At 35.3% G+C, this 17489-nt stretch overlaps 3 protein-coding genes and 1 long non-coding RNA gene across 8 annotated transcripts; 2 read left to right on the forward strand and 2 right to left on the reverse strand.

Annotated features, from left to right (window-relative positions):
- Positions 1–54: 54 nt before the first annotated feature.
- Positions 55–5555, forward strand: LOC143464796 (dnaJ homolog subfamily C member 27-like). The gene is made up of 7 exons (XM_076962789.1): positions 55–2862; positions 3035–3117; positions 3200–3300; positions 3406–3539; positions 4244–4363; positions 4491–4651; positions 4720–5555. Exons 1-7 carry the CDS (start codon positions 2764–2766, stop codon positions 4847–4849), a joined length of 828 nt encoding a protein of 275 aa, XP_076818904.1. The 5' UTR covers positions 55–2763; the 3' UTR covers positions 4850–5555.
- LOC143464812 (uncharacterized) lies at positions 3546–4237 on the forward strand. The gene is made up of 2 exons (XR_013118541.1): positions 3546–3782; positions 3922–4237. It is a non-coding gene; the product is annotated as an uncharacterized LOC143464812 (long non-coding RNA).
- Positions 5556–6448: 893 nt separating the features above from the next.
- Positions 6449–13441, reverse strand: LOC143464751 (general vesicular transport factor p115-like). 4 transcript variants are annotated; one of them, XM_076962723.1, is made up of 23 exons: positions 13277–13441; positions 13043–13129; positions 12686–12824; positions 12361–12422; positions 12144–12279; positions 12024–12079; positions 11730–11927; positions 11507–11605; positions 11303–11443; positions 10959–11146; positions 10562–10617; positions 10255–10463; positions 9951–10061; positions 9735–9853; positions 9381–9562; positions 9178–9296; positions 8552–8690; positions 8305–8420; positions 8151–8234; positions 7983–8069; positions 7788–7898; positions 7235–7450; positions 6449–6933 (listed from the first exon to the last, which is right to left on the reverse strand). In XM_076962723.1, exons 1-23 carry the CDS (start codon positions 13289–13291, stop codon positions 6841–6843), a joined length of 2763 nt encoding a protein of 920 aa, XP_076818838.1. In that variant the 5' UTR covers positions 13292–13441; the 3' UTR covers positions 6449–6840. The 4 variants fall into 4 exon arrangements, with proteins under 4 accessions (XP_076818838.1, XP_076818830.1, XP_076818847.1 ...); XM_076962715.1 differs by having other exon boundaries at positions 13266–13359; XM_076962732.1 differs by lacking the exon at positions 7788–7898 and having other exon boundaries at positions 13266–13359.
- A 96-nt stretch (positions 13442–13537) lies between these two features.
- On the reverse strand, positions 13538–17460 carry LOC143464739 (uncharacterized). 2 transcript variants are annotated; one of them, XM_076962702.1, is made up of 2 exons: positions 15679–17460; positions 13538–15387 (listed from the first exon to the last, which is right to left on the reverse strand). In XM_076962702.1, the coding sequence occupies exons 1-2, from the start codon at positions 16442–16444 to the stop codon at positions 13541–13543; spliced, it is 2613 nt and encodes an 870-aa protein (XP_076818817.1). In that variant the 5' UTR covers positions 16445–17460; the 3' UTR covers positions 13538–13540. The 2 variants fall into 2 exon arrangements, with proteins under 2 accessions (XP_076818817.1, XP_076818808.1); XM_076962693.1 differs by having other exon boundaries at positions 13538–17458.
- Positions 17461–17489: the final 29 nt, after the last annotated feature.

Genomic DNA, 17489 nt, shown 5'->3' on the forward strand with positions numbered 1-17489 from the left:
CTTGTTCGCTTTTCAAATCAGTCGTTTTTTGGACAAGGAGGCAAACGGAAGCTGTTTTGAGACGTCTCTCCGCGTCAAGTTAAACCTGTGCTTCGGCACATGTTATTTATCAATAAAACAATATCAAGTTAGTCGCAGTGGTGTACCAGGAAAACAGCTCAACAACATATATATGTAGCGTAATATCCTTTCTTTGCGCTAAGATAGAACCTTTGGCTATTGTCGTATATAATCATAATGCGAAAATGTTATGCTTTTATGATAATTCAGGTCTATGTCAATTTCATCATTAGTCAACAGCGATGTTTGATACGATAAGAAATCATTTACATTGCTGCTCGTTTGTTCGTGAGGAACAAAATTTCTCTCAAGCTTCAGGTGATTTTTATGAGTCATTAATCATTATTCAGTCACCGGAATTAGATGTCGCGGCATGAGTCTAAATCAAGCAGCCACCGAGTCGTGCTGTCATTTATAGTTCGCAGACCATGTATTTCCTAGAAAGCATTGCGTTTTTGGTAGAAAGAACCTTGAGGTATAGCAAGATCTGCAGCTTGCTCGTCTGCGCCACACTCACAAGCTCCAGACTTTGCCATTCCCCATTTTTTCAAAGTTGAGTGGAAAAGATGGACACCGTTTTACAGGCGACTAAGCCAAACCGAGGCGATCCTGAGCAGCGAAAGTCCAGTAGTGTGAAGGGTGTCGGTAATGAAACTACAAAGTCTGTGATTTCTTGCTACTCAACATTCCATTTATGTTCCGCACAGCGAGCCCCATTGCCTGCGTTTTCGGCTTAGTTCTAGCAGTTGCTTACAGGGCAGGCGGTTCAACTAGGTGTTTTGATTTTAGTCGTCGGGTTATTTGCTGAGGGAAAAAGCTTCAGTTTAAGCAGATAAGTGGTTCTGTTATGGACTTTGTTCCTCACATGTTTTGTTGTTACTTATCATCGTGTTTTCGTTTGAAGCGTTTTTACCAATCAGCACCTTTTACGCGTTTGTTAACTATTTTAATCACGTGATTTGGCACCTTTGTTATATATAAAGATTGTGCGCTTTTTAGAGAAGGGGGAGTCTGAGTCGGCGTCTGGCCGAGACCAATAAAATGTGGCTTTTCGAAGATCATCGGTTTGTTTCATTAGCGTGATAACGCTACACAGTCTCACAGTTGAAGGTTACTCACAGTTACGTGCAGTTAAAGGTGTCGCGGTTCACCGTAAATGTGAAATTAAGCCTGGCTACATGAACGAGAAAATAATCGTTACAGTTCCGTTGCCTGAAAAGTGATCTTTGGTTGACGTCTCAAAATTGGGATTCTCCTACGTTTTTCTTACCGTTTTGCAGTAACCGTGGGGTAAGACATCCGATACCAACTGTTAATCAGGTCTTACAAAATATGAACCATGTGTTTAGTAAAATGGATATCAAATGGGCTTATCACCAGATTGAACTGGAGCTTTAATGTAGGAAAATAACAATGTTTATCACACATGAGGGTTCATGTTGTTATGAAATGTTTGATGTTAGTTGTGCACCTGAGATGTATCAATGTATGACCCTGCAAAGGTAAATCTGTTTTGGCGCGATTACAAGAAAGTGGACTTACCCTGAATCAAAAGAAGTGTCTGTTCAACATGTCAGAACTCATCTTTCTAGCACATCTGTTGTAAACTCGATGAATTGGACCATGGGAAAGGATGTGGCAGATGCAAGACCACCAAAAAAATGCAAGCAAGATAAGAAGCTTCTTGAATCTTCTTAGTTACAAGAATGGAATGGTGAGTTTTCAAGTTGCAGTCATTCGATACTACATGTGTCACACCATTGTGATGAATAATACTTCTGATCCACTACCTTGATTGGCATTGCTACATGAGGATAATAAATGAGGCTAGATGAGAAGGATCAAGAGATCAAAGTATATTAAGTTTTTGCTGTTGAACCAACTCCTATTCCATTGAGAACAAGGGAGATTGAACAAGCCTTTGAAGCTGATCAAGAAATGCAGCCGCTGACTGATGCAATGATTGGTCTAAGGCAGAGTTCAGACTGTACCAACCTGTTCAGAATGAGCTAATGAATATTAACAATTTTTGTACCGAAAAGTTTGCACAGGCATACACTTGTTGTCTGGCATTGATAAAGAAAGTGTACGGTTCTGTAAATCGAGTTACAGTTGCCAACTTCATTCAAAGCCATCTAGCTTGTCTTGAACCATAATGTAATACTGAATTACCATTAGGCCTCTGGCAACATCTATCAGCTAATTTAATTTGGCCCTTATCATCGGCTTTTGGGAGATTTTTTCACCAGGAAACTTGTTCTTGATCATAAATTAACTGCTTGACGAAATGTGATTAAATCATGTGGCAAAGTGGTTTAAATGGGGGTGCACCCTATTTTCCCGCAAACCTGACTTCACCGTTTATAACCAAGTTGTCTAACAAAACCAATGTGTAAAATTGCAAGCAGTCCCTTGTGTTTTCATTTTTATTTTTTAAAGAAGTTTTTATACTTGCTAATCCATGGGTGTTGCTGAGCTTTCTATATCAAAGCATATTGTCGTCCTGACTCCAAGTAGCCTGTTGCATTTTGCTACAGGTGTTTTTTAAATACTAAACAATGGCAAGATATTAAAAATAAGTTAGTTTACTGATTTTATTGAATTCACTGTTTTCAGATTTTGAGGATTTATGTACACCACATATTGATGTGCTAGTAATCCTGTTAGTGTTTGCAGGACAAATAGTTTTATTTAATTAAAACCATGTCTGGATCAGTGCACGGAAATATCAACATAAGGAAAGGTTTCCAAAAACGTTTGCGTGTGAAGATAATTAGTATGGGAAATGCTGAGGTCGGAAAGGTAGGTTGAAATGCTGTCTTCTGGATTTTGTTTCAAGTTAGTGGTTGTCTGGTTTGGATTATATAGCGGAATATTGTAATATCGTCTCATAATCTGAACTTGGCAGCTGTAATTTGTGTATAACGTTTGTATTTAATTTTGGATATTTTCTTTTTTTATATATTTCTTTTAGAGCTGCATTATCAAGCGTTATTGTGAACGAAGATTTGTGAGTAAATATCTGCCAACAGTCGGAATTGATTACGGTGTGACCAAGTTAGTTTTGTGACAATCAGTGGTTTTCATGCTAAGTGTCTCTTTGTCAAAACATTTTTAATCATACTTGTAAATATTACAGGGTTCATGTTAATCAAAAAGAGCTCAAAGTTAATATATTTGACATGGCAGGACATCCCTATTTTTTTGAAGTTCGGAATGAATTTTACAGAGATACCCAAGGTTGGAACTTGCTTGTGTGGTCTAATGTATTTATTTACAACGTTATTAAGCAGATAAAACAAGCAACAGTTTCAATGGTAGTTGGTCTCAATTATTAATGTTTAGCTGCTTTGCTGGTTTTTGATGTATGCGATCGACGAAGTTTTGAAAGTCTTGAATCATGGCTGGTAGAAATGAAACAAGAAATGGGAAGAACACAAAATATTGATAATGTTTTGTTTTTTGTTTGTGCAAACAAGGTATAAAGATTAACATATATATATGTATTAACGATAAAACTGTAAAATTTATTCCTCAGTACCCAAGTGTGTTCTCGTTCACATAGCACTTAATTTAAAACAGGCTCTGATTAGTACATGTTGATTGTTAGGGATGGGCTGACCAGGCAAAAGTATTGTTCCATTTTTTTCACAAAGTTTATTATATGTATCTGACAATTCTCAATTTGCTACCTACTACCAGCTCAATACATTGTGCACAAGGTATGTGGCCAATTGGGAGTTGCTTTATGCGCTACTAAAGCTGCTATGCGTGTTAGAATTCGTTGTTTTGATATGGTACGCATCTACCGTCTATTAGGAAGTGGAAATGTAGGCAAACCATTAAAATGATTGCATCCAGGAAAAAGACCTTTAAATCCAGCTGTAAGAAAAGCGAATTCTAATCAGAAGCGATTTGATAAGAATGATTGGTATCATGTGAAAACATCATACAGTCCCGCTGGATTTTGAGATGTGTAAGTCGAAACCTCAGAAATCAATAAATTCGCATAAATGTTTTTGGTTTGTATTCAACCTGCCCATCCCTGACATATACAGTCTCTATAAATTTTTTAACAAAAATCAGGAAACTTGTTGGAATATTTAAACCCTACTTCAGTTGCAAGAAATTGAAATATCACCCACTGACTAACGGTATTCCAACTTCCTATTGACCTGTTCAGATTGATAAAGTGAAACGCGATGTAAGCACTTTAGAAGGAAGATTATGGGCTGAAAGCAAAGGCTTTCACTACTTTGAAACTTCAGCTGCAAGTGGGGAAGGAATTAATGAAATGTTTCAAGTAAGCACATGGAACTTGTTTGTAGGCCAGGAATATGCAAATATTGATTCATTTTACAAATTTACATCCATTATATACAATTTTCTTGCTTGCGATTCCTTCTCATCATGATATTAATTCTTTGCAGGATTTGTTTAACAAGTTGGTTGAAATGTCAGAAAATGGTGGTTGCCCTCCCGTCATCAATACAAATCTCGGCTTTACCAAGGAACAAGCTGATGCGATTCTGAGGATTAGAAATGGGAGAGATAATTACGAAAAACTTGGAATTCATCACACTGCTACAAGGTATAGGAAGCAAAAAGGCTAAAATGAAATAAAGTATTTTTTCTTATCTTGTGTAACTTTCTGTACAGGGATGAAATTAACAGAGCATACAGAAAGCTGGCAGTTTTGCTTCATCCAGACAAAAATGTTGCACCAGGAAGTGAAGATGCATTTAAGATCCTTGTTAATGCAAGAACATCTCTTTTACACAATAAATGACAATGTTGTATATTAATAACCTACTGAGACATCAGTTAAAGTTTTTTTCACTGTAAAATTTATATTTCTTTACCTGTTTTATATTTTTTTTTGCATTTATGTATGACGCCTTCATAAATAATACCTAACAATCAGTGTTGTACTTTTATGTCTACCAGAGTTATGCTATGAAGTCAATAAATTTTGTATTTCCAGTTTACCGTTTTGAATAAGCCGATGGAAGTTTATATAGCATTATGAACATTTTGTATTAATGTTGTAGGACACAGGAATGGACTGTTTATGGAATACCAGTTACTCTATAGGTCATCAATTGCTTAGTAATAATCAGAATTTAACAATATTGAAACCATAACCTCAATACCAGATTTCTGTGAGAATTTTAAATAATAGTTGCTGTGTTCCGTGACACTGGTATGTCAATTCGAATCCAGACCGCAGCAGAATTTAGAGGGATTTGTTAATAGCGTGTTTCATTTGTACTTTCCATATTTTGATTTTTCCCTGTTCAAATGTTTATTTTTGTAAGCTTTAAGTTGAAATTAGTTCTTCAATCGACTTGATTATGGCAATTAGAGTCGGCATAAATTAGAGGTTGATTGATAAAAACTTAGTGTCTTTATAACACGTCCTGCATTTATTTTGGTGTTTATAACACTGTGCTGCTATCTGGATTTCTGTGGAATTACAAAATCAAGTAATTGTCTTTCTTTGTTTAATGGGTCTATGGAAATTAATAGCATCTAGCGATGCAACAATTCAAACTTCTATGCTGAATGGCTGATAATATATTTCAATTTGAAATATTAGTTGTGTTTTCTGTAAGTTGCGTCTCAACAGTTGCATTTTACTTTTGTAGCCTAGACTTGGTAAGTTTCAACAGATGATATATGGTATTGCATAATGCCTTTAAAATCAGTCTATAGGGTAGTGTAACCTTGCATTACCCTAAATCTTAACTAGTAGTATGACGAGACACTGTGGTAGAAAACCACTGATCTACCTATGTTAATGTAGTTCTGTATCAAATTAGTTAATGGCAGGCAAATACAATGTAATATTTTTCAGATTGTTCAAATTGAATTGTATGATGTCATATTCAACATCATCAATAATACTGATATTGTTCAAGTCATTATTATCACTGGAACTTCCATTTCCTTCTGGTTTAGTTTGCTTCACACTGATGCGACAATAGTAGTAGCTATAGGATTAACGGTTTTACAAAAAGAGACAATAAAATTGCAGCTGACTTACTGTTTCCGTTTTCTTGTTACCGGTACTTATGGTAGATAGATCTGAATGCCCACTGAGTACCAATTAGAAGAGAAAAACATTCATGTAATAAAAATAGAAGCCGCACAAAACGTTCAAAAATAAAAAATAGTAGCCGCGGTTTCTATTCAAGAAAATACGGTAAACCCTAAATAGCTGAAATTAGCTTTTCGCACGCCCATTCTCCTAACCTAAATGCTTTTTTTCAACAACGGGCTGCGAGGCTTGCTTATAGAGAAATGATCACTCCTTAATAATCGTATGTAGTTTTTACAGTAATAACCCACTAAATATTTTCCCCCATTCAAATATCATCATGACAAGTTTCAAGAATAGTAACAGTTTATACAATAAATAATTTGACAAATTCAATACAAACACGCCTCACCATAAACAGCAGCTAAAACTTAAAATTCCAAATATGTGATTCTGCTTCATTTCTGAAAATCAGATTCAGCAGCATGATCCGCTGATTTACAGACAAGAAAGAAAGTTCAATTTACAAAAATCAGAATTGTACCAAATGGTAAAATCGGCATAAATTGCACTTCCATCTTGCAATAATTAATTAGCAAAAATATCAATCCACATTGCAAACTACAGCAGCAGTGATTGCATTGCACATATGAAGTTGACAGAATATATCAGTGTTATTAAAATGGCACCTTACATCTCTACAAGCAAATTCTAGTGGCAACTTTGATGATTTCATAACTTTAGGCACCTTCTCCATTTACATTGTTGGTTTCAGATTCTTCCTCATTTAAGTCACCCCCCTCATATTCATCTTCTCCCTCATCTGATGACACCTATATAGTATAGTGTTCGTTAAAAAAGCTATCAGTGACGATAAAACATCATGCTGAAAACTTGCTTACTCCCTTAATTTAAGATTTCTGATAACTAAAATGATTTAATGCACCCCTTCAGCTCAAAGAAAATGAGGTTTCATTCAGCTTTGCATTCGTTTTGCTCATATTTTTAAATGCCTATCGTGCTCAATGTATTCCCTTCATTCATTAATATTTAATAAACAAAGTCATGATTTAAACTTGAGGCCCTATGCCTTCACTTATATGGGATGTAGCATTGATGTAACGTCACACAAACCTCAGCTCCAAGACCTCGAAGTTTCTTTTTGTAAGTACTCAGCTTTTCTTCCTGATCAGACAACAAAATTAAGAGATCATCTTGTTCTTTCTTGATGGTTTCACAGACGGAATTGCTTTCTATGTACTTCGCAACATGCTCTGATGCAGTCTTTTGTAGTTCTTCAATTTGATTTTCAGCCTCAGCTAACTTTTGCTTCAACGATGCATTTTCCTCCTGCAAAAGCAAATTTAAATAACATAGCTCACATTCTTATTAACTGTTATTGTAGTAAATGCTTGTAAACTAGGAAGACATCATGACAACGTTTTTAAGTTACCAGTACAACTTCGTACTTAATTTTTTGTAAATTTATTTATGTGAAAGAGCCATATACGATAAATGAAAACAACTTAGTTTAAATGGCAACACTTAGATATAACGTACTAGCACTGATATGACTGACATGTGCCAACTATGAAATATTACATGCAGGTGCTCACATGCTGAATTACAATTACTTTGTGTTCAGTTACACAGCGCAAAAGTTACTACACAATAAAGATACGAGCACCTTGATCTGATTTTTTTCCACTACTGCACAGTCTAGTTTATGCTTGCTGTCAGCTAGTTGTGATTGCATAGCAACTTTTTCAGCAATTAACGCGTCACTTGCTGCATCAGCCTGTAATTATAAATGCTCTAGACACCATGGAATTATCCAGAAAAAGCTACTGCAATAACAAGCATCAACTGAATCAAATTCTACCTGCTGCACCACAGCACTAGTACTTGCATTGGTCATTTTTGCTAATTCTTCTTCTTTTTCTTTCAATGTTATGGACAATCTATTCAGCTGTGTTAAATATGTAGCAAGTTGAAATTATAGAAAAAAATTATATTTATAAAAAACAACAAAGTAATAAGAAATTTTTACCTCCTGCTGCATTGATATAATGTCCTTTTGTGACTTCTCATCAGCACTGGGATTTTCAGATAGCTTGACATCACCCTGCGCTTTCTGTAAAGATCATGTTAGTTGTAGAATAATCGATGTAAAATATCACAAACTACAGCCTTTATTGACCAACCAATTCACTGATTGTTTGTTGGCAAGATTTTAATTCATTATCCTTGGCAATGATTTGCTGGTTGAGATCGTCAATTCGCTTGGTCATGACTGCTGTGGTTTCATCACCCGAAGTACCTGGTATAAGAATATAAATGTAATAATCTAAAATGCTAACTTCATCGTGCTACATTTTTAGCTTTGAGTTAATTTATTTGACAAATTTCGCTGAAAACCTCAAATGCTTTGTCGTTTTTGTTGTTGTTTACCTTGGGTAAGTTTGAGAAGATTGTATTGGTCTTTCAGCTGTTGGACTTGGGCATCACGTTCTGATAACAGTGATGCTGAAGATGTTAAATCTGCCTCAAGTTTATTGCATTTTCCCTTAAATGCTTCCAGTTTGCTATCCTAAAATAGTATTTAATTTAACTTATTGGAGACAGAACCAGGGAAGTTAATTGCAGAGAAATATTTAACAAGGAGCCCAAGGGTATAAACAGCAATAACTAATGAAAGAGAAATATTTAGCATAAATTCAATTAAGTAATATTTAGTAATTTCGCAGAAACTACATCATTGAAAACTTTACAAAACCATTTTTAACATCTCTTCACACCATTATAATTACTAGCGAGAAATTATACTGCAGTTGTTTCAACATTGTTTCACACTTTGTTTTGTATAGCACTCAAACTTTGCTTGCTTGCTTGCTTACTGTCTATATATCCTAGTTTGAAATCTGTTACTGTAATGTTAATATGCCTCACCATGACGTTGTTTGGAAGTTTGATTTTATCAATACAAAACTGAATATAATTTATGTAAAGTTATCGCAAAATTAATATTTAAAATATTATCAATATTATAATTTATATATTAATATTAATTTATAAACCTGCTCTCTTATTAAGGTCTTATATTCGTTGACGATTGAGTCATGTGCTTTCATGGCAGCTTTTACTTCTTCTTCTTTCTTTACATCTTCCAGATTTGATACAGTTTTTATAATGACATCTGAAAAGACGTAAGTTGTTGTCATACTCTGATCAAGTGATCATGCAGACAACTTTTTAGGTTATCCATGAACGCCAAACATACCTTCTTGAGTCTTAAATAATTTTGCAAATGTGTGATTGAGCAACAAATGGTCAGGTTCATCAGCAGAAGGTTGAGGTTTTTGCAAAGCTTTTGTATAGATATCATGTTGAGGTACACAGTTCAATGCATCACAAAAGCGTTCTATTCCTACTCTTGCTACGATTAGTTCAATGAGAGATTCCCTTAGAGAAATGTTAAGAAAATAGATATGATAAGAAGGAAGTTTTTACATAAGTTTAAAATTCATAGATGTTCATAAATTTACTTTTCAACTAAATATCCTGAGTGCTTTTATTATGCATGAATGTATATTTTGTATGTTAACAACAAACTGTTTACTAACTTCCGACTTACTTAGTGTATTGAGAAACAGACCCATCGTTATCAATAATGCAGATACCAAGAAGAAGCGCACATACGCCGTGCATGACAAACTCTAGGTCTGTTCCATTTTCTGCAACTTGACTCAAAAGCTTATTCCAGGGTAGCAGTTAAGGTCATATAAAGAAATTGAAATGTTTTTTCATAATTTTGAAACACAAATAAATGTAACACAAAACTGAAGGATACAAATGAAACAGTAGTGCTGTTGTCCAAGAAATGAGATACAGCAACAGGACAGTTTGTTAACCATCCACACAATAAACAAAGTAAGCCAACTCGAGTTTGAAGAAAAGTTGTCTACAAAAGAGTACAAACATTATCAAAGAATAATCCTTCTACAAATCAATTTATAAATTTAATCTGATTAATTATAGTTACTATAAAATTTACAAAATAAGTTAAATGTTAGACAAGTGATAAAGAAATACATTATACATGTCTGGATGTCTAGTTATCCAATACATAACTCAAGATACTATCTATTACTGACCTGGTGAACAATGTTTGTAATCTGCCTTATAAGAGTAATAGGAGGATTTCCTGGAGCAGTTGCTAGTTGAACCCTCAACAGTTGGTGCTTTGCATCATTATTCGAACGTAAAGCATGTGATAATGCAGTGGCAGCCAACCAGTTTGTGAGCGAATCAGAAACCGAAAAAAGACCTCCACAGAGAAGCTGCCCAACTGATACATCCTGAGCTGGAAACACATGAAAAGTTTCATATTACAAGTTCACTTGTGTGGACCCATGTAAGAAGTTTTTATTTAGTTAAGATTTTAAGTTAGAAGTAACTTACGCTCAAGTGAAGAGGGCAATAATGTACTGATTATCTGAGACTGTCCCATAGCATTCCTGTGAAGCATAAAGTGTAAATGAGACAAACAAGTCAAAGAACAATACCTGTTTCTAAAAGTCAGCATATTTGTAATATACATAAATGTGTAATTTGCGCAAGCAAATTTAAGCGTATGTGTGTCTGCTCCCATTCACAAACCGTACGGAGCTTTTTAACGGCAGGATCTCAAACGTCAAAATTTTACTGGAGATAGAATATAGTGGTCCGATCAAGTGGGAGCAATAAAAGCCAATAATATAAAATAAATTGAGGAATATAATTCAGAAATAGGACAACAAATTGGCTAGCAAATTTGCCACCTAGCAGATGCAGTTTTATTAATTCGCTTATGGCTAACTTGTGCAGAAAGCATTGGAAGCAGTACAGAACAGCACATCTCAGTTGAAAAGGTTGCTGAGCATTGACCATAGACATCAACAACACAACCAAAGCTGGTCGAGGTGGATCCCACGGTGCCATAACAGATGCAAAATATTGTTGGTTTTCATTGCATCCTCGAATTAGTTCCGACACAGTGTTGATTGTCTGAACAAATTAACTACACTGAGTACACTTTAAAAAGCATATACTTTAATTAACTAAGCCTGTGCCTTCAGCTGTAATGAGATGCTGTTATATCATAAGTACATATTAGTTCGACAAGATGATGGCAAAAATAATATCAAAAATTAACATACGTACCTCTGTTAGTATGTCTGTTGGGATTCCTGTAGCCATTAACAAGTCAGACAATTTTCTCAAAAGCAGGCAGTGTTGCATGGCAAGTTGGCAGGAGGAAGTCATATTTGAGGGATTCGAAGGGGACACGAGTGTACGTATCACCTGGAATGATAAAAACAATCTTTAATGCTGTTGAGTGATTGACATATTTTTGTGTTTACGCACCTTTAACATTAAATGAAAGTTTGCATTCTTTTGCGCAGACCATGGACTTTCAGGATCGATGTCAAAAAAAGGAGTTAAATGCTGGATTAATGAACCTTCCTGTCAGTGCAAAATAGAAGAAATAGAATTTAAAAATAAGGACTAAGCAAAAATTTACACACAACAAAGTTATAGATAAACCATAGCAAAGTATCCTTTGAGAAAATTAGTGGTATTTACTAACTTTGAAGAACTGTTGGTTTGAAGTGTTACTTTTTAGAAGATGAAGAAGAAGAAGAAGACAATCTTCTACAACTACACCTCCATCACTAGAACCTTCCTCACGAATAATGTTGAAAATTGATTCAAATCCATTTTCAAAAGCAACAATTTTTTGTATGTTGGAATTCCCCCGTGTGAGTTCAATGAGGGCAAGTAGAGCCTTCAAAATGAAAATATTTCAAACATAACCACATCAATGCTTGAAGAATCTGTTAATCTGGAAATAAATCTGAAGGTCTGCAAAACTGCTTCTTACATCATTTCGAATAACTTCTCTGCTCTCGGCAAGTAAATCCATCACTCTTGATATTCCTGCCATAAAGACAAGATAAGTCTGAAAAAGTCTGCAACAATAGAATTGATCCAACCAACTCACCCATCGGCATAATAAGGATTATTTGTTGAAGTTCATTTGGCTTTCCTCTTAGTAATGATGTTAAAAGACGAACTGCAGCCCATCGTGCAGCAAAACTATCCTTTTCAATCATGTTCAATGCAAGAATAACATTCTCCTATAGTAATAGTATTGAAGGATATAAAAAAGGCAGAAGTAGTTAATTGTACCTCAAACTATAACTTAGTTTGTAACTTACAGTCACTGCAATAAAACTTTCAATAAATGTTAAGATGGTTTCTGGTTGAGCGACCATGTCTCCTGCATTAAAATATGTTGTTCAAAAATGTGAAACGACAATGAACCCAAGTACCCAATTATATACTATTGAATGCCAATGTCACTACTTAAACGGTACAACACAGCAAGATAAACCTAAATTCATAAAATTACATTAAATTACACAATACCAATCCCTATTTCTAAATTTTTTAGCTAAGAGCAAATGTTATTAAAATTTTGTACATAACGTATACTGGTACTAAGTAAACATAACCAGTTTAAATGGTGAAACAAGCCCTGACCTTCATCATCAACATCAATTGTTGATAAGTTAAACAAAGTTTCTAATGCATAAGCAATTATTTCATCATCATTTGAATCACTTCGCAATACTTCAATTAAATGTGGCAGTGCTTGAGAACCAACTTCCACACGATATTTCTGCAAGTTCACAAGATATAGTCAAATTAACCCACAATATAGATAACCAGTGTACCAAAGCAGTGTGTTTAATTAATTATTTTGGTAAAAGCTGGTATTTTTCATTTTGCAGGTGGGACAGTTAAGCAATTATAGTTTGCTGAGTCAAGCAAAATAACTGCATGTGCTATCTTAGATTGCGTTGTACAACTTATATTTTGTCCTTTTACTTTTTCTACCTTTGATAGGGACTTAAGAGCTCTCACTGCATCTCTTCTGTCATCCAGAAGGGTTGAAGAAGACACTCTGTCACAAAGTCGACCAACCTGTATCAATGAAAATATTATAATGGTTGTCAAAATCTACAAGTTCAAGACAATGACTACGGTACATATTAGAACTAAAGCACTACAAAAAACAGCGTAAAACTATGAAAAAATTTGACTACTAAAATGCTCATACAGTTTCAGCACCAGATGGCATTGCATCCTCTGTGCCCTTGACAAAAGATTTGATGTAATTCATACTTTTTATTTTACTTTAAAATTCCTAAAGAAACAAAAAAATTTACTTTAAAAGCGATGGTGGAAAAACGAACAATGATACCAAATAGGCAAATAAATCAACTTAACTGAAACTCAGCAGTGAATAAAAAACATGGCAGAGCAACGAAATATATGAATTAAGAAAAAATACATTCATGGGAAATGTTAAGCATAAAGCAATGCAAAAATATACTAGAAAAAATCTAAATCATTGCTCATTTCTTCTATCACACATGGATCGAGAGTAAATGAAAATGTTGGATTAGCTTGTTTTTTATCACTTTTTTTTAGATTGCTGAACCCATCTGACTTGGTTTCATTTCCAAAGTCGAATTCAGAATCATGTGAAAATGCAAATTTGGCTTCAGAATCGGGAAGCCGAAATATGCTAGAAGCTTGGTTTGTGATGGAGCTGGTGACTGAAGTTGGACAGGGCAATACGTGTGGCACAGGATCTTTAGTAGAAAAATTTGATTTTATATTCCATTGATCTTCTGCTTTAAGCCCAGAAAAAGAATTTCTGGAAGATTGGCTAGCAGTCTGCAATGTTTCCATAGAAAATAATGATATTTGAGACTGTGGTAACAAATCGATGTTATTATGATTATTTGTAGCATCACTGGAATGATGGGAGGTTTTCATACACACCAAGTTTTTATCTTGGTCACATATTTGGTTTGATGTTGTACAAATTACTTTTGCAGGAAAGGTTTCTTGCTTCTTAAAGAAATATGATACATTTGAAGATTTTTCGTTCAAAACATCAGACTTTCTCTTTTGGGTAGATGCTCTTGGAGTAGACTGCTGATTTTCCAACGAATTTTGAGAACCTGGCTTTATTTTGAATAAAGAACTCATATTGACATTTTGCATGTCATCAATTGCTTCACTGTTAAATTGATGACATTGTAATGAAATATTTTTTTGAGACTGACCACCGTTTACACTTGGTTGATTAGAAGGGGTCTGTGAAACAACATTGTCCTTACACTCATAGTTTGTTGACAACACAGAATGTCCAGTTTGTTCGCAAGCTGATGCAGCTTTCGGTACTGTTGGTGCTTTTTGCCCATGTTTATCGAATAGATGTTCTAAACTAAGACACTGAAGTACAAGACGAGAGTGTTTCTGATATTCTACATCTGCATCTTTAGGAAAACATGAATGCAAAATACTCCCAGTGGGCAACAATGAACCTCCTTGCATGGAAGATTCTACAACAGTTACAGTAGCAATAGCATCTTGAATGGTGACTACATTTCTAAACATAAGTCGAGCATGTGCTTCTGACAATCGTATAAGACTTTCCAACAAGCGAATAGTAGTGCGAGCAGCATTTCGTGAGTTGGACTGTCTGTGACAGCGATAGTATGCACGCAGCACCTGATCAGCTTCACTGGAAAGGGATGGTGTCAGTTGACGTATAATGCCAAAGTAAGCTTGCATTTGGTCTAAACTCCATAGCTCTGATTGATTCGTCTTTTGATCTGCATTACTTTTACCTGTAAGCAAGTAGTCAGCAACTACCGAGTCCCAATGAGCATTTTTGACATCCAACAACACAAGAACCAAATCAAAACGACTGAGTAAAGGGCTAGCCATGGCTATGTTCATGGAAACACTTGATGCCTCATCATACTTGCCAAGCTTGGGATTTGTGGCAGCAAGTATGCTTGTCCTTGTGTTAAGCTTACACACTAAACCTGCTTTAGCAACACTAATAGTTTGTTGTTCCATGGCTTCATGTATTGCAGAACGATCTTGTTCTTTTATTCCAGAAAACTCATCAATGCAACAAATGCCACCATCAGCTAGAACCAAGGCACCAGCCTCCAATGTCCAATGGGGTCCATCACGTATTGCACTTACTGTAAGCCCTGCACTGCTTGAACCAATTCCTGTCGTCAATACAGAACGAGGAGTAACTTTTGCAGCATATTTTAAAAACTGGGATTTCCCAGTACCAGGATCACCCACCAGTAGTAAATGACACTCTCCGCGAACCCTGGAGCCAGTAGAATCAGTACGTGGAACTCCACCTGCAAGTACAAGTGCAACTGCTAGTTTAACAACATAAAGCCCATATACTTGTGGACACAATGAAGCAAGAATATGATTTCGGGCCGCCATGGGGGAATGGCCATAAGCTGCCCAAAAACATTGAAATTCATCTTGCAGCTCGTCAATATCCAAACCTTTAATTGTAGATCGCCGGTCATTGCACACCTCGACATTGTTGGCTTTTATAACTAGTTCTAAGTCACATGGTTTCCCAACTGACACAGTATGCCATCGACAAGCAACTGAACCAAATATTACCACGTCGTCACCTGGTTTGCAACTGTCAACCAAATCATCTTCCAGAACTATTGTCATTGACCTGGGAATAGTGCCCATTGATAGCTTTCGAACTTGTTCTTGGACACGTATTTCTTGATAGTCCTTGCATTTTTTGGGGCCTGTTGTTCCATCATTACCAGCAACAACAACAAATTTCTTACCTGTACAGTCAGTAGTGACAGGACAGGTTTGAGGAGTAGGCACAGCATAATGAAGTTGAAAATCTGCTTGTAATGAAAAAACATTTTTACATCTGTTGCACATATACTCCTTTTTAAATTCAAGAATTTTTGCAGAACTTGTTCTTATAACAGTGCCTTCGAGTGCTAAAAAACAACCAACATCTTTTGCTTTTGGCACTCTGTCTCTCCATATTTCACTGCATGAGGGAAGTTTTACAAAGCGCACATGCAAAAATGGCTTCAATGACATGTGCTCCTTCAAACAATGTGTACCATATACAATGTACATAGCTGCATGAAAAGCTCGATTAAACATTTTTAACATTGATTCTGACTGAAAGAATAGGTGGTCAGTTAAGTTGACACAGTTTTCCAGGAGATCCGCTCCGTCTATTTTAATCGAATAATGGACATTATTTTCTTCTTCCAGTAAAAAGCGAACAACGTCAGCAATATGCTTTTCTAAAATATATTTTTTAAATAGTTGAAAATTTTCATCACTTTCCTCTTGATGTAAAAAACTCTGTGATGATGCTGAGCTTGCAAACAATAAACTACTTTCGTTGCTAGCCATTATTTTAAGCTCTCCTGTCAGTAGAAATCAGAAAATAGGTAAATTAAAAAAGTCTCTGATGTACAGTATTGTTTAATTGTTTTTGACACATGAAAAGCAGTAGTGTTCTTATTTTCTTACAATGTATTTATGTTTTTAGAGCTACTTACAATCATACAAAATATTATATTACCGGGTCTAATGCAGAAATGCACAACTACAGGATGCATTTGCATACTAGAACCGAGCTACTCAAAGTGTGACGTCATTTGGCTGTGCACTTCTGCACTAGACCCATATTATCATTATTTAGCCATCTGACCCCAACAGTTTTCAGCCAGAAATCATGCGTGCAACGATGCAAATTTTGGCGTACACTGAAGACACAATTCTTATTTATTTATTATAACTTGGTGTTCAAACAACCAGATTTTCTTTGTTTATTTATGATTATAACTTGGCATGAAGATAAAAAAGTTTGGTGTACACATTAGTAAACCTCATACATGCAGGTGTCACACTTTTCATTAAGATGTGCAATTAAGCTAAATTTAATATCTGTTGTTTTATATACATCTAAGCAAATCATAGGCTATTTAAAAATAATGCATTGTTTAAATGTCAAAATCAACTTTCAACAATATTATACTAAGTTTACTAGCCTATTAACTGTTCAAAAAAAAAACTTTGGCACTGTTACTGGTAAAATCAGACGTGTTCTTATTACTTCAACTAGAATGTCCAGTGTTAATTTACCAACTGGTGGACAAATAGGGTGGAATGCAGAACTGCACAACCACAGGATGCATTTGTATACTAGGCCCCACCTACTCTAAGTGTGACGTCATTTGGTTGTGCACTTCTGTACTAAACCCAAAACATCGAAAGTATATTCTGCAAAAAACAGACCCATTGCAATACTGTGACAAAATAGGTTGTCCACAACCGCAGACATCGGTGTGAAAGTTCTGCAAACATTCATTAAAAGTTTCGATCACACACACATTTTATACTTCGTTCAGGTGTACTTAACAGTCAACACGTCTAGAACACTGGAAAGGTTTTC

This window comes from Clavelina lepadiformis, chromosome 1, assembly GCF_947623445.1.
Source record: "Clavelina lepadiformis chromosome 1, kaClaLepa1.1, whole genome shotgun sequence".
NCBI classification, from domain to species: Eukaryota; Metazoa; Chordata; class Ascidiacea; order Aplousobranchia; family Clavelinidae; genus Clavelina; species Clavelina lepadiformis.

Excerpts from the sequence above, each read along its gene's own strand:
- LOC143464739 (XM_076962693.1), bottom strand. The coding sequence starts at position 16,444 with ATGGCTAGCAACGAAAGTAGTTTATTGTTTGCAAGCTCAGCATCATCA.
- LOC143464751 (XM_076962715.1), bottom strand. The coding sequence starts at position 13,328 with ATGAATTACATCAAATCTTTTGTCAAGGGCACAGAGGATGCAATGCCA. Across the intron at positions 11,928-12,023 it reads GAGAAGTTATTCGAAATGAT|GCTCTACTTGCCCTCATTGA; the intron begins GTAAGAAGCAGT and ends TTCATTTTGAAG. Across the intron at positions 6,934-7,234 it reads TTCGAGGTCTTGGAGCTGAG|GTGTCATCAGATGAGGGAGA; the intron begins GTTTGTGTGACG and ends TATACTATATAG.
- LOC143464796 (XM_076962789.1), top strand. The coding sequence starts at position 2,764 with ATGTCTGGATCAGTGCACGGAAATATCAACATAAGGAAAGGTTTCCAA. Across the intron at positions 3,118-3,199 it reads ATTGATTACGGTGTGACCAA|GGTTCATGTTAATCAAAAAG; the intron begins GTTAGTTTTGTG and ends TAAATATTACAG. Across the intron at positions 3,301-3,405 it reads ATTTTACAGAGATACCCAAG|CTGCTTTGCTGGTTTTTGAT; the intron begins GTTGGAACTTGC and ends ATTAATGTTTAG.